The 16,242-nt window shown below is 47.5% G+C and overlaps 1 protein-coding gene across 3 annotated transcripts in view; it reads left to right on the forward strand.

Annotated features, from left to right (window-relative positions):
• The window catches only part of CWF19L1 (CWF19 like cell cycle control factor 1), a 93,501-nt gene that overhangs the window by 38,620 nt on the left and 38,639 nt on the right, over positions 1-16,242 (forward strand). For all 3 annotated transcript variants that reach the window (XM_006119604.4, XM_006119605.4, XM_075905000.2), the window contains exons 7-8: positions 3,327-3,411; positions 9,013-9,153. In XM_006119604.4, the coding sequence (XP_006119666.1) occupies positions 3,327-3,411; positions 9,013-9,153 (226 nt within the window). The remainder of the gene's footprint in view (positions 1-3,326; positions 3,412-9,012; positions 9,154-16,242) is intronic.

A 16,242-nucleotide genomic window follows, 5' to 3' on the forward strand; every position in this document is an offset into this window, starting at 1 on the left:
GAAGAAGTGGGTTGTGTCCACGAAATCTCATGATACCATCTACATGTTTTGTTAGTCTTTAAGGTGCTACTGTTATTTTTTAATGTTTTCCTGTTACAAACTAACTCGGCTACCACTCTGAAGCTTAAAAAAAACAATGAATAGTCTTGCAGCACCTTAAAAACTAACAAAACATGTAGATGGTATCATGAGCTTTCATGGGCGCAACCCATTTCAGATGAACGGAGTTATTAATGGTCCATAAATAGAGAATGGGGGGAGGACAGAGAGGAGGAGGTAAAAAGGGTAAAGAAATAGTCAGTGTCTCCATGGTACATGAAGCTGATAGAGAAGGTGCAAATTGTTCTTAAGTACCCATTGTTTGGTTTTTCATGTCATTAGGATGTGGAATGTAGTGGAGTCCAGTCAATGTCTTTATTTATACCTTTGTTATAGGAATCAAATCCGTAAATGAAGTTAAGTTCTAAGGCTTCCCTTTGTAATTGGCTTGTGGAATTGGCCTGAAACAATGCCGTGATTTTGATATCCATTAATGAGTGCCCAGGCAAGTTAGGGTTCAGAGAATTGCCAGAATGGCGATTAAAGTATTAGAAAACACCCCTAATAGTGATGGACTCAAGGAGCTCAGTTCATTTAATTTAAGAAAGAGAAGGTTGAAGGCTGACTTGATTATAGTCAAAGTACCTACAAGTACCTTTGACTCTCTTAGATAATTGATTAGCAGGATCCCTTGGGAGGCTAAGATGAGGGATAGAGGAGTCCAAGAGAGCTGGCTGTATTTTGAAGAAGCCTTATTTTATTGAGGACACAGGAACATACCACGCAGAAAGAATAGCAAATATGGTGGACGACCAGTTTGGCTTAACAGAGAAATCTTTAATGAGCTTAAACACAAAAAGGAAGATTACAAGTATTTATTAATGGAGATCGCCTATCTCCTAGAACTGGAAGGGACCTTGAAAGGTCATCGAGTCCAGTCCCCTGCCTTCACAGCAGGACCAAGTACCATCCCTGACAAATTTGTGCCCCAAATGGCCTCTGCAAGGATTGAACTCACAACCCTGGCTTTAATAGGCCAATGCTCAAACCACTGAGCTATCCCTAAACAAATGACTAGGGAGGCAGGGGTGTAAAGAAGAAGGCCAAAGCACAACGGGATTTGTAACTAGCAAGCAATGTGAAGGGTAGCAAGAAGGGTTTTTACAGAGATGTTAGCCAGAAGAAAGTGTTCAGGGAAAGTGTGGAACCCTTACTGAATGAGGAAGGCAACCTAGTGACAGATTATGTGGGAAAAGATGGAGTACTTAATGCTCTTTTTCCCTCAATCATCACAGACAAGATTAACTTCTAGATTGCTACACTGTGCAGTACAGTGTGGGGAAGAGGTGAGCAGCCTTTGGTAATGAAAGAACAGGTTTAGGACTATTTTGAAAAGCTCGACATGCACAAGTTTATGGGGCCGGATCTAATGCATCTGAGGGTGCTCAGAGAGTTGGCTGATGTCATTGCTACAAGCTGGGGACTGACTGGCTAAGCAGCAGTTCTGCAGAAAAAGACCTGGGGATTACAGTGGATAAAAAGATGGATTTGAGCCAATATGGATACTGGCCCTTGTTGCCAAAAAGCCTAATGTTATATTGAGCTGCATTAGTAAGAGTATTACCAGCAGATTAAGCAAAGTGATTATTTCCCTCTATTCAGCACTGGTGAGGCCACATCAGTTTTGGGCCCTCCACTACAGAAAGCATGTGCACAAATTGGAGAGTATCCAACAGAAGACAACGATTATGGAGCAGGGGCACAGGACTTATGGGGAGAGGCTAAAGAACCTGAGCTTGTTTACGCAGAAGAGAAGAATGAGGGGGGATTTGATAGCAGCCTTCTACTACCTGAAGGGGAGTCCCAAAGAAGATGAAGCCAAGCTATTCTCAGTTGTGGCACAGGACAGAACAAGAAACAATGGTCGCCAGTTACAGTGGAGGAGGTCTAGATTGGATATTATGAAAATTTCACTAGGAGGATGGTGAAGCACTGCAATGGGTTTCCTAAGAAGGTGTTAGAATCTCCATCCTTAGAAATTTTTAAGGTTGGGCTTAACAAAGCCATGTCTGGGATGATGTAGTTAGGGTTGGTCCTTTGAGCAGGGTAATTGAACTAGTTGACCTTTTGAAATCTGTTCTAAACCTAATTTTCTATGATACAAGGGAGCAAATATTTAACTATCAACATTTTAGTCTACTAGACAAAGGTATAACAGGTGCAGTGATTGGAAGCTGGATCTAGACAGAGTCAGACTGGAAAGAAGTCATACGTTTTTAATGTAACTAATCACTAGAATAATGTACCCAGAATCATGGTGGATTCTCTAATGCTAACAGTTTTAAAATTAAGATTGGATATTTTTCGGTGGTCTATGTTACCCAAGACATCAGACTAGATGATCACAATAGGCCTTGAATTTGAACCATTACAAAAATCCTAGCAGTTACACGTGCTGCAGTATAAGTATAAGGCTTATACTGCAGATCCTGCAGCACAGCTGGCTCCCCAGGAATGAGGCTGGCAGCTAGAGCCAGTGCGCACCAGGAGCTGGCTTATAGTATACTATAAAAGCTGGCTCCTGGCATGCACCAGCTCCCGGCTGCCAGCCCCGATCTTGGTGAGGCAGCTGCATTGTGGGCTCTGCAGTATAAGCCTTACACTACAGAGCCTGCAGTGTAGGTCTGGCAGCCAGGAGGTGGCATGTGCCAGCAAGGCAGAAGAGTTCAACCAGGACCAATAAACTCCTGCTTATCAGTTAAATGGTTAAATTCTTAGGGTATGTCTACACTAGCCACCCTAGTTCGAATTAGAGTGGCTAATGTAATCATTTGAACTTGTAAATGAAGCCCGGGATTAAAATATCCTGGGCTTTATTTGCATGTACCTGGGCGCCGCCATTTTTAAATGCCTGGTAGTTTGGACTCCCTTCCAAACTACCTCATTGCAGGAAGAGTAACAGTAGTCCGAATTAGGGGCTTTGAACTACCTAGCCCGTGCTGCGTGTAGCCGCGGGCAGGGAGTCCAAACTACTGGGCATTTAAAAATGGCAGCACCCGGGAACATGCAAATAAAGCCTGGGATATTTTAATCCCAGGCTTCATTTGCAAGTTTGAATGATTACATTAGCCACCCTTGTTCAAACTAGGGTGGCTAGTGAAGACATACCCTTACATCCCTAGTTTATTCATTCTTTGCCTGGTAGTTAGTAATAACAGTGAGCAAACAGTAACTTCTGCTGTAATAATTTTGTCAAAATGCATTTAAAATGTTTGCTTTTTCCAAAGAAACCATGTGGTTCTACAGGAGAATACACAGCATGTGAGCAGATTTATAGCACTGGCCAACGTTGACAATACAAGCAAAAAAAAGGTAATGACAGATTTTGATTTTTTTCTTCTAGAGATATTGTGGAAACAAGCATATCTTTGGTCACTTAATTTATTTTTAGAGTATGACTGGGGTCATTTAATGGCTGATGGAGCCTTTCCGATGTCACATCTACATACAGACTTGCAACAGTGCAAAGTTGGAGTCTCATCACTCAAGTAATGTTCCCTATGCTCCTATATATAGGATCATCAGCTTCTCTATTGTTCCTAATACCTAGTTATTTATAGTTAAATAGTTATAGTTAATAGTCAAATAGTTCATAGTTATAGATGTAGCAAATTGAATAGTTAGTTTCTTTTTGGAAGGTTGATTTTTATCCCTCCTGTGTGCTTCAACACCAGGGCATACCTGGGTCTCCAGGCTTCAAAGCCTGTGACTTCCTTATCAAACATATGCCTACAAGTGACCCCCTCACTTCCTGCTATTTGGGAAAAAGTCATCAGAAGGACTGATGTGCAATTTGTAAAACCTTCAAACCATGAACTCTCAAAGGTAGAGATCAGCAACTGAAAGTTCTTTTCATGGAAGCAGCTCTGTGGCCCCAACCAAAACGTGCATCAGCTGGCTTGGCACTGAGTGCATCTTCCTTGGTGCATAGCGCTCCAACGCAATCAAGTCAACTTAAGGCAATATCAAGACTCTCAGCACCTGTTGGGCTTGTCTCGGAGCATGCATTGACAGCACTGCTCGCCATCTTCAGTGCCACAAAAGAAAGAGCCTTGACACAAGGGAGATCTCCCACTTACAAGTCCAAGAAGTGAATCTTCATGCCGTGGCTTTGTGCCGGGAAGTTCAACTCTTCCTTGGTCGTCTTGTACAGACACCTTGGAATCAGAGTCTGACTCAGGCCAATCCTATCAAAAACCAGCAGGCTGTCAACTTCCATCCAGGAATGACATTACGTGGCACCATGGGCAGATCAGTGGGAGCTAACTACCCAGTGGCCCTTTGGGTGCCATGGGCTTTTCACCAAAGCCAGGGTCAAAACCCAAGCCGTCACTCCAGGGCATCAACAATGGCATTGGCCACCTTTGTCCTGCCATGGGCACCATCAACTTTGGGGACAGCACACGGAATGGAACCCTCAATCCATTTTGCACCTATACTGGCTGCAGTGTCAACGCTGTTACCAGACCTGACACCGCAGATACTCCTTGCTCCTGGACCAACTGTGTCTGTAATACCAACACTGGTACCTGTCTCCTTGGCGCCGACACTGATACCATTGACAACACTGGCACCAATTCCAGATATAATCCCAGTACAGGTGCAGGCACCAGTATTGACCACTGCACCAATGCCAGTACCAACACGTCTGGCACCTCCCTTAGCACCATTAGAATCTGTTGACACAGCAGTGCCACCACCTACCCTGATGAGCCCTGTTCAACAGGAGCTCCAGCCCTTGATCAGTACCTCCTCCTCATCTTCTCCAGTTGAGGCAGTAGCAGACTCAAGTACTGCCCCCGTGTTGGAGGATTATAAAGCTTCTTAGAATTAGGGCTCAGGGTCTTAACATTCAAGCTGAGGAGGTTGTAGAAGATGTTGACCTTGTGATAGACATCCTGCCTTCCTCTACCTCTGGCCACATTGCCTTCTCATTGAGTCCATTTTGGATGCTACCAAAACTCTATGGCAGACACTGCTGCCCACTGCCAAGTGTAACAAGAGGTGATATTCATCCCATTGAGGGATACAAACATCTTTACTCTCATCCTCCCCTAGATTTCCCTAATGGTCAATGTAGCTAACCATTGGGAATGCCAAGGTCTTCAGGGCCATTCCCCAAAGAACAGAGAGGCAAAACACTTTGATCTTTATGGCAGGGAGTTTTGTTGTACAAAGGATCTTCAACCCTGAATTGCTAACCAACAAGCACTGGTTAGCAGATATGGTTTTAACACCTGTAGTGCCCTCTCAAAATTCACGGAACTGCTCTTTCAAGACTCCGGAGCCAAATTCTTGGTGGTTAGAGGAAGACTAGTTTCCAGGATGTCCCTGCAGGCTGCTTTAGATGCTGCAGATGAGTTACATGGATCATGGCCACTGGCATTGCCATGAGAAAAGGGGTCTGGCTACAAGATTCAGGCCTGCCTTATGAGGTCCAGCACGATACTGGACCTTCCTTTTGAGAGTACATCCTTCTCTGAGAAAACAGATCAGAGACTCCAGAGAGAGAGATTCTAGAACAACCCTTAGAACATTAGGTCTCCACGTCCCAGCCACCAGTGCAATCACTTTATGCCTCAAGCACAGTCATGCCCTTACCTTCCTCAGGGCCACCAAGAAGGCCTTAGGAGAAGAAACAGAAATGACAGGGCACATCAGCAGCAGCCATCATTGGGACAAGATTCTGGCCAGTCAAAACTCTCATCAAACCATTGGTGGCAGTTTTTGAGGGTATGGTGGAGGATCTGTTGTTCCCTTACCTTCTTTTCCTGACTATCTTCTGTCTACCAGACATGGTAGGTGACAGAGCTAAGCCAAGTCAAGCCCTTTAGGCAGTCCTCTCAATTGTTCAGAGTGGTGGCTGAGAATGAAGGATCAGCTGGTGTCATCGCAGTGCATTTTATCATGGATGTACCCTGCATCAAGGAGGGTATGTCTACACTAGAAAGTTAGTTCGAACTAACGGACGTTAGTTCGAACTAACTTTCCTATGCGCTACACTAGCGCTCCGCTAGTTCGAATTTGAATCGAACTAGCGGAGCGCTTAGTTCGAACTAGGAAAACCTCATTTTACGAGGACTAACGCCTAGTTCGAACTAGCTAGTTCGAACTAAGGGCTGTGTAGCCCTTTAGTTCGAACTAGTGGGAGGCTAGCCCTCCCCAGGTTTCCCTGGTGGCCACTCTGGCCAACACCAGGGAAACTCTATGCCCCCCTCCCGGCCCCGGACCCCTTAAAGGGGCACGGGCTGGCTACGGTGCCCGTGCCAGGTGCAAGCCTGCCAGCACCCAGCTAGCAGACCCTGCACCTGGCACGGCACAGAGCCACCCACCCGATGCCTCCCAGCCCACCCCCTCTTGCCGGGACCAGGCTGGCGGCTCCCGGGAGCTTGCCCTGGACCGCAAGAGGCGGGCACCTTCCTGGGCTAGTGCGGACATCGTGGACCTCGTCCACGATCTCCGCACTAGGCACAGGAAAGTGGCCGGCTAGGGCAGGAGAGCTGCCAGCCTGGCCACCCAGGAGCAGGTGTGCATGAAAATCAAGGGGGTCCACTGAGACCCCCGACCCTGAGCCCTGAGCTTACAATGGCCGTCCTGGGTCAGACCAAAGGTCCATCTAGCCCAGTAGCCTCTCTGCCAACAGCGGCCAACCCTAGGGACCCTGGAGGGGATGGACCGAAGACAATGACCAAGCCATTTGTCTCGTGCCATCCCTCTCCAGCCTTCCACAAACTTTGGGCAGGGACACCACTCCTACCCTCTGGCTAATAGGACTCCATGGACCCAACCTCCATCACTTGATCTCACTTCCCTTTAAACTCTGTTCTAGTTCTAGCCTTCACAGCCTCCTGCAGCAAGGAGTTCCACAGGTTAACTATTTGCTTTGGGAAGAAGAACAACTTTCTCTTACTAGTTTGAAGCCTGCTACCCATTCCTTTCCTTTGGTGTCCTCTAGTCCTTCTTTATGGGAACTCATGAAGAACTTTTCTGAATGCACCCTCTCCACCCAACCCCTGCTTTTAGAGACCTCTATCCTGTCCCCCCTCCGTCTCCTCTTTTCTAAGCTGAACAGTCCCAGTCTCTGTAGCCTCTCTTCATCTGGGACCTGTTCCCAACCCCTGATCATGTTAGTTGCCCTCCCCTCTCCCAGCCTTTCTCTTCCCCTCTCCCACCTCCTTTTCCCAGTCTCCCCCAGTTTTGTTCAATAAAGACAGAGTCAATGTTGGAAGAAACATTATCTTTATTTTGTACATCAATAAGAAGGGGGGCTAGGGAAGGGCAAGTGGAAGAAGGTGAGGGAGGAATGGGGCACGAGCCCCCGATGGGGAGGACTGGGCTGGCTCTGCGGGCTTCTGGGGGTGGAAGCTCTCCTGCAGCCCCCCAATTACTCCCTCTCCCCAGATGGCAGCCTGCGGCAAGTGCAGCCGGGCTGATGGCCGAGTGGTGTGATGTGCCCAGTGTGGGCACTCAGGGCACTCCAAGCCAGAACTTCTTTGCAAGCGGGGCACCCCTTAGAACTGTGTGTCCGGGGTGGGGGTCGGGACCCTTTAAGCGCAGCCCTCGGCTAGCCTGAGACAGTATCTCCACGCTCTAAGTCCTCCTTTTATGCCCTGCCGGCACTGCTTCCGGCCATCATTAAGCCCTGTTCAGAGTCCACTCAATGTGGACTTACTAGTTCGAACTAGCAAAACGCTAGTTCGAACTAGTTTTTAGTTCTAGATGCGTTAGTTCGACCTAGCTTAGTTCGAATTAACTAATTCGAACTAAGTTAGTTCGAACTAGCGCTGTAGTGTAGACGTACCCGGAGTGTTACTAATTAACAGACATAACTCTGCTGTCACTTTCAGCACATTCTACCTAGGGACATGCTTCATATGCACCTTTCCTGGCTCATATTCCTACTCAGGAAATCTGCAGGGCTGCAATGTGGTCCTCTAGTCGCACTATATTATCACCCAGCAGTTTAGGGATTATGTGACCTTTGGAAGAATCATGTTACAAATCATTATAGAGTTCCACCTCCTCCTGAACCTTGGTTTGGGAATCATCTAATTTGAAATGCACATGAACAATCACTCCTATCTCATAGAGCTGGAAAGGGACTTTGAGAGGTCCTTGAGTCCAGTCCCCCGCTCTCATGGCAGGACCGAGTACCATCCCTGACAGATTTGCCCCAGATCCCTAAATGGCCCCCCGCAAGGATTGAGCTCACAAGCCTGGATTTAGCAGGCCAGTGCTCAAACCACTAAGCTATCCCTCCCCTCCTTTCCACATGAAGAAAAAATGGCTATGTACCTTCTTGTAACTGTTGCTCTTTGAAATGTGGTGTTCATGTCCATTCCAATACACTCCCTCTCACCCCTCTGTTGGAACAACTGCCAAGAAGGAACCGAGGTGGGAGGAGTTGGCGGGGTGCTATATTGCACACCATGGAGTGCAACTCCAGGAGGTGCCCAGATCAACTCTACGGCTAGCTGCTGGAGGAAAAAATCTTCCAGCTAAGGTACACATGCATGCATGAACACCTAATTTGGACTAGACATGAACAGCACATCTCAAAGAACGGCAGTTACAAGAAGGTACGTAACCATTTTTGAGATGTTGGACCCACCAAAGATTCCAAGAAACCTTAGAGGGAAAGGTGGGTTTTGACTTTTTGGAGGGGAATGGGGCGGGGGAGGGGGGGAATTGTGAACAAGTGTTATCAGAGTAAAGGGATTTGTCACTTTTCCTTATTGTTTTCTATAATCCATTTATTGAACACTACTTCTAGATTACTCTTGTTGATCAGAAACATCCTAAAAATGGAAAAGTAAAAGGAATTGAATGCTTGTTATGAAGCAATGGTTCATTTTCAGAGCTAGCATCTGCACTGAAGCTGATTTTGTGTTAAGTCATTTTTGTTTTTTCCAGTATCTCTATGCATTCAGTATTCTCCCAATGAGCTCAATGGACCTCACAGAGCTAGTGAAACAGCCACAGGATGTCACTGAGAACCCATATCGGAAACTTGGGAAGGAGGCATATAAGCCCAAGATGCTGTCAAGTGCAGAGGTACATTATAGTCAGCCTTTGTGTGTATGAGCAGCTCCATTCTTCTACAGCACTAAACAGTGCTTGGGTTTCTTCTGCAGCATAAAACATTGCTTGGGTTTGTAATCTTTGAGTCTTTCCATCCAAAGAGTTTTTAATTTCTGAGAGATGGTTTGAGTTGATACACAACCCCAAGTACAGACTTGGTATGGCCCCTGGAATTCTACAAGTAGCACAGTGTATAACAGTGTGTCAAGGCTGCAGGCCAAGCTTCAACTTAATCTCAGTGACCAGTCTGCTTGCTAGGACTTGTTCTCCATGGTCCTCTTTGCGTTCTGGGCCCATGTAGGACAGGTGTCTACAGTGAAGCTGGAGTGATTGTGGTTGGCATGGTTTTTATCTCAGGGTACAGCCTTAGATTCCTGGTAAATTGTCAGTGCAGCCCTGAACTCTACTAGTTCTATTTCCTCCATGCACTTTCTCTTTCCTTCTACCAAAAGTGATTTTGTGCCTTCCCTAGGCCTCTCCACTCATAGACCACCACAAGGAACACAAGAACCTGGGAAATGCGTTAGCTCAAAAGGAATTATTTTGGTGTCTTTCTATGGCCATTGTTACACTGGAGGTCAGACTAGAAGTTGGCAATGGTCCATTCTGGCCTTAGAATGAAAGATTCCATCTCTAAATTAACTCTCCCCATGTGTCATGTCTTGGGCTATCTATTGTGTCCTTTGGACCAGAGTTACGTGCTCTATATAAAGTGATGTCTACCTGTGGTACCGTATACACACATTATTTAATGATCATCTGCAATCTGAATACATTATGGCCATGATTTTATAAAATAGTTCATGATCTGAATTTTTCTGTTACTAATGTAAATTTGTAATATTTTAATTTTTAGAAGAGCATACTCAGAATTGTTAGTACACTAAGGACTCAGTTGGTTTCCTCAGTAAAAATCACATCCATGTTTTTTGTGCCACTTAAAAAGCCATGTTGGTGAAGAAGTTTCATCATAGAATCATAGAACCATAGAGCTGGAAGAGACCTCAGAAAGACATCAAGTCCAGCCCTCTGCGCTAGGCAGGACCAATCCCAACTAAATCAACCCAGCCAGGGCTTTGTCAAACTGAGACTTAAAAATCTCTAGCGATGGAGACTCCATTACTTCCCTAGGTAACCCATTCCAATGCTTCACTACTCTCCTAGTGAAATAGTTTTTCCTAATATCCAATCTGGACCTTTCCCACTGCAACTAGAGACCATTGTTCCTTATTCTGCCATCCATCACTACTGAGAACAGCCTCTCTCCAGCCTCTTTGGAACCTCCCTTCAGTAAGTTGAAGGCTGCTATCAAATCCCCACTAATAGAATCATAGAATCATAGAACTGAAAGAGACCTCAGAAGGTCATCGAGTCCAGCCCCCTGCTCTAGGCAGGACCAATTTCAACTAAATCAACCCGGCCAGAGCTTTGTCAAGCCGAGACTTAAACACGTCTAGGGATGGAGACTCCACCACTTCCTTAGGTAACCCGTTCCAGTGCTTTATCACCCTCCTAGTGAAACAGTTTTTCCTAATATCCAACCTGGACCTCTCCCACCACAACTTGAGATCATTGCTCCTTGTTCTACCATCTGTCACTAATGAGAACAGCCTCTCTCCATCCTCTTTGGAAACTCCCTTCAGGAAGTTGAAGGCTGCTATCAAATCCCCCATCACTCTTCGCTTCTGCAGACTAAACAGACCCAACTCCCTCAGCCTCTCCTCATCACCTTCTTTTTGTTAACATTCCTGTAGAAACCTTTCTTGTTATCCTTCACATAATTAAGCCAGTTGCAATTCCATTTGCACTTTCGCCTTCCTGATAACCCCCCCGGCATTCTCGAGCTATACCTTTAAACTCCTCCCTGGTCAGTTGTCCAAGTTTCCACTTTTTGTAAGCTTCCTTTTTGTGCTTAAGTTCACCAAGGATTTCCCCTGTAAGCCAATCCGGTCTCCTACCATGTTTGCCTCTCTTGCTACGCGCCGGGATGGTTTCTTTCTGTGCCTTCAATAAGGCTTCTTTAAAATACTGCCAGCTGTCCTGGACTCCTTTCCCCTTCATGTTAACATCCCAGGGGATTCTGCCCATCAGATCTCTGAGGGAGTCAAAATCTGCTCCTCTGAAGTCCAAGGTGTGTATTTTACTACTCTCTTTTCTTCCTTTGGTCAGGATCCTGAAATCTACCATCTCATGATCACTGCTTCCCAGGTTGTCACCCACCTCCACTTCCCCTATTAGTTCCTCCCTGTTTGTGAGCAGAAGGTCAAGCTGCGCACGGCCCCTGGTCGGATCCTTCAGCACTTGTGTCAAGAAGTTATCCCCAACAGTCTCCAAAAACTTCACTCACTCTTCACTTCTTCAGACTAAACAGACCCAAGTCCTTCAGCATCTCCTTGTAGGTCATATGCTCCAGCCCGCTAATCATTTCGGTTGCTCTCCGCTGGACCCTCTCCAATGCGTCCACATCCTTTTTGTAGTGGGGGACCCAGAACTGGACATAGAACTCCAGATGTGGCTTCTCAAGAGCCAAATAAAGGGGAATAATCACATCTCTGGATCTGCTGGCAATGCTCCTCTTAATGCACTCCAATATGCCATTAGCCTTCTTGGCTACAAGGGCACACTGCTGACTCATATCCAGCTTCTCATCCACTGTAACCCCCAGGTCCTTTTCTGCAGAACTACTACTTAGTTGGTTGGTCCCAGCCTGTAACAATGCTTAGGATTCTTCTGTCCGAAGTGCAGGACTCTGCACTTGTCCTTGTTGAACCTCATCAGATTTCTTGTGGCCCAATCCGCCAATTTGTCTAAGTCACTCTGAACCCTATCTCTGCCCTCAAGCGTATCCACCTCTCCCCCAAGCTTAGTGTCATCTGCAAACTTGCTGAGGGTGCAATCCATCCCCTCATCCAGATCATTAATAAAGATATTGAACAAAACCGGTCCTAGAACTGAACCTTGAGGCACTCCACTAGAAACCGACCGCCATCCTGACATTGAGCTGTTGATCACTACCCGCTGGGCCCGGCCTTCTAGCCATCTTTTTATCCATCTTACTGTCCATTTATCCAATCCACATTCCCTTAACTTGCTGGCAAAAATATTGTGGGAGACCGTATCAAAAGCCTTTCTAAAGTCAAGGTATATCACATTCACTGACTTTCCCATGTCCACAGAGCCAGTTATCTCATCATAGAAGCTAATCAGATTGGTCAGTCATGACTTGCCCTTTGTGAATCTATGCTGACTATTCCTGATCACTTTCCTCTCTTCCAAGTGCCTCAAAATGGATTCCTTAAGGATCCCTTCCATGATTTTTCCAGGGACCGAGGTAAGACTGACTGGCCTATAGTTCCCTGGATCGTCCTTCTTCCCTTTTTTGAAGATGGGCACTACATTTGCCTTTTTCCAATCATCCGGAATCTCTCCTGATCTCCCCGAATTTTCAAAGATAATGGCCAAAGGCTCCTCAATGACATTTGCCAACTACCTCAGATGCATTAAGTCCAGATCCATGGATTTGTGTACGTTTAGCTTTTCTAAGTAGATCCTAACCTGTTCTTTACCCACCAAGGGCTGTCCTTCTTCATCCTATCTTGCATCACTTAGCGCATTATTCTTCTTCTAGTGGTCCCCGTGGGTGCTCCAGTCTTGGTGTCAGGCTCGTCCTGGCACCACTGGCTGGAGGTTTTCAGTAGCAGTTGTCAGCCGGACCGTGAGTGCGCGGTCAGCGTCTCACGGCTTTCATGCCTTTGATTGCGCGGTCTGGCTCCCATCAGTTCCTTTTAACTGTCCTCGGTTGCTGGCAGAGCTTCTCTGTTCTCCTCAGTGAAGCTCAGCTTCTATAGACAAAAAGAGTTAGTTGTAGTTATAGTTTCATGTAGGATAGTAGTTAGTAGTAGTTAGTTAATTGTTACTGTTACTGTTTAGTTATTGGTTAAAAGTAAGAAACTGAAATGGACATGCCTGGTTCTTCAGGCTTCAAACGGTGTTCCCATTGCTGTGAGGCTGTGCCGGCATTGGACAGGCATGTGGCTTGTATCCGTTGCCTGGGAGAAGCTCACATCCCTCACAACTGTGAGCACTGCCTGAAACTGACATCCAGGAAGAAAAGGGAAATGCACCTCAAGCTATTTTTATTTGATGAGGCTCTACAGCCTTCAGGCGGCGTTCTGCCACTGGCTTCAGCTAGTACTGGGGCACGAAAGAGGAGTGCTTTGTCCCCTGGACCATACCCAGATAAAAGAGTGAGGGCATCTCCCACCCACTCTCTACCAGCTGCACTGAGAGCCAGCGGAAGGGGCGAGCCGGGCATGCCAGGATCTGCAACTGCTGCCCTTAAAATGACTGCCGGGGCCGCAACAAGGAAATCAGCTGCCCCGGCGCCACGAGCAGGTGCTGTGCCAGCATGGAAGGCGGCCTCGGCGCAGGTCCCAAAAGCCGCACGGAAGGTCGGCTCGGACCTGCCGGGACAGCTGTCAGCAGCAGAGGCGTAGCAGGCACCGACACTAACAGCTGCGCATGGAGCTGGCTCTGCACCGCCCGAACAGCTGGTGGCAACGGAGTAGCAGGCATCGGAGCCGGCACACAGAGCCATTCGTAGAGACAGCTCTGCACCACCAGCATAGCTGGCGGCACCGGAGGAGCGGCAAACTCCGGTGCCGGCACCAAGAGCCGTGTGCAGAGACAGCTCTGCACCACCAGCACAGCTGGTGGCACCGGTAGCGCAACACACACTGATGCCGGCACCGATAGCTGCGTAGACTAGTGGCTCAGTACCGACACCACAGCTGTTGGCACCGGACATGCTGCAATCATTGCCAGAGGTATCGGCACCGGAGGGGTCAGCTGTCATGGAGGCAGCAGAGCACAGTGGGGAACCAGGGTACTCTCCAGCACTGATAGTGCATGACAATGGAGACCATGCCCAGCTGGAAAACAGAGCAGTTGCAGCACCAAGAAAAGCCGCTTGCAAAACGTCCATGTGCCTGACAGTTCTCTCCCTGTTGCCAACTTTCTCCCTGGTACCGTCTCCTTCGCTTCCTAGGCACTATTCCCCCATGCAGAGGGCCATGCACTACCATGACTCTTGGGGGTCTTATTCGCCCCGGCGCAGTCTAGACCCCGGAGATGTCACATATCACCTCGTCGCAGATACTCATCGGCAAGGTGCTTGTCTCGCTTGCCACGTTCGCCGAGGCGTTCTCCCTACACAATCTATTATAGGTATCGTGGCAGTGTTACATCCTCCAGACGATCCTCCCCAACCTATTCTGACCGTTACTATGATCGATGCCACGGAGCGTACAGCTACTACAGGTCCCGCTCCTATGCTCAACCTACATGCTGCTGCCATCCCCCGGACTATCAGCATGCCCCAGCGGGATCACACACACAGCAGAAGAGCTACCTGTCTGTACCATCTTTGATCAGTCCTCAGGCACAACCACAACAGTCTGATCCTGAAGAAGGACAGATATCTGAAGCCGAGGATCAGCCTGAGCAGATGTCACCGACAGACCAGACCTCAGTAGCTCCAGATGAGGCGATCTGTCCTGAGGGTATGTCCCATCCAGATGACCTGAGACAGTTTCAGGAGCTGTTCAAATGAGTTGCTGAGTCTCAGAGTGTGCAGCTGTCAGAGGTGCAAATCAAGCATTATCACCTACTGCAGAATCTCCATCCACAACAATGTTCGAAAATTGCTCTTCCAATCGAGGAGGCAATCATGGAGGCTGCAGACGAAATATGGCAGTCACCAGCCTCGACAAGGACGTTTTGCAATCCCAACAAGCAAATGGGTCGACAAAAGATATTTTGTCCCACCCAAAGGCTTCAAGTTTCTCTTCAAACACCCGCAACCTAATTCCTTGGTTGTGGATTCCGCTCAACAACGATCGAAGGCACCACAATTCAAAACCGTTGGTGCAGATAAAGAGGCAAAAAAACTCGATATCTTCGGCAGGAAGTCCTAACCCTCTGCCACCCTACTGCTGAGCATAGCGAGTTATGCTGCCCTACTTTCAAATCACAATTTTGATAATTATTCCAAATTGACCGAGCTAGCTCAATATCTTCCAGATTCCAAGAAGCCGATCTTGAAGTCAGTGGTACACAAAGGTTATGCTACATTGGGGCAGGACGTCAAATCGCACTGGATGTCACGGACACAGCAGCACGCTCTACGGCCACAGCCATTTCCATGCGCAGACCGTCCTGGCTGGCCACAGCAGGAGTCCCCAAAGAACTGCAGGCAAGGTGAAGGACTTTCCCTTTGACAAGCAGAAGCTGTTGCAGAGAAAACAGATGAAGTCCTCCACTCTGAAAAAGATTCCCGTACAACCTTATGCACTTTTGGGATGTACACCACTCCATTTAGGCGCAAACGGTATTATCTGTACCAGAGGAGATGCGACCAGTATCAGAGGCAACAGCAACGTCCGTATGAGCAGACGCGTCCAAAACAGTGACCCCAGTGCAGATGGCCTCAGCCCATACGAGCAAATAATCCATCATCTGCGAAGCAGCAGGTTTGACTTCTTGGTCGAGGGCATGCAGACATCGCACATCGTCGCAAACCAACATCACGTTCTTCCCTTGTTCCACCATCGATTACGGCCCTTTTACCATCAGTGGGCTGCAATAACATCCAACCGATGGGTGTTGGAGCTGATGACATCCGGATTCACAATTCCACTCACCTCCGTCCCTTCTACTACCCCACCAACCACGTTCCTTTTCAGGGTCCCATCTCACGAGGAACTCTTACGACGAGAAGCCCACTGTCTTCTCTCCATCGGGGCAATAGAGGGAGTTCTGAACCAGTTCAGAGGAAGGGGTTTTTACTCCCGCTACTTCTTAACTCAAAAGAAGTCCGGAGGATGGAGACCCATTCTAGACCTGCGGGGATTGAATTGTTACCTCCAGAAGCAGATGTTCAAAATGGTGATGCTAGCTTCAATTATCCCATCGCTCGACAATGGGGATTAGTTTGCAGCCTTCGACGTGCAAGATGCTTATTTCCACATCACCATACACCCAGTGCACGGGTGATTCCTTCAG

The sequence above is a fragment of the Pelodiscus sinensis genome, chromosome 21 (assembly GCF_052426305.1).
Source record: "Pelodiscus sinensis isolate ZL-2025 chromosome 21, ASM5242630v1, whole genome shotgun sequence".
NCBI lineage: Eukaryota > Metazoa > Chordata > Testudines > Trionychidae > Pelodiscus > Pelodiscus sinensis.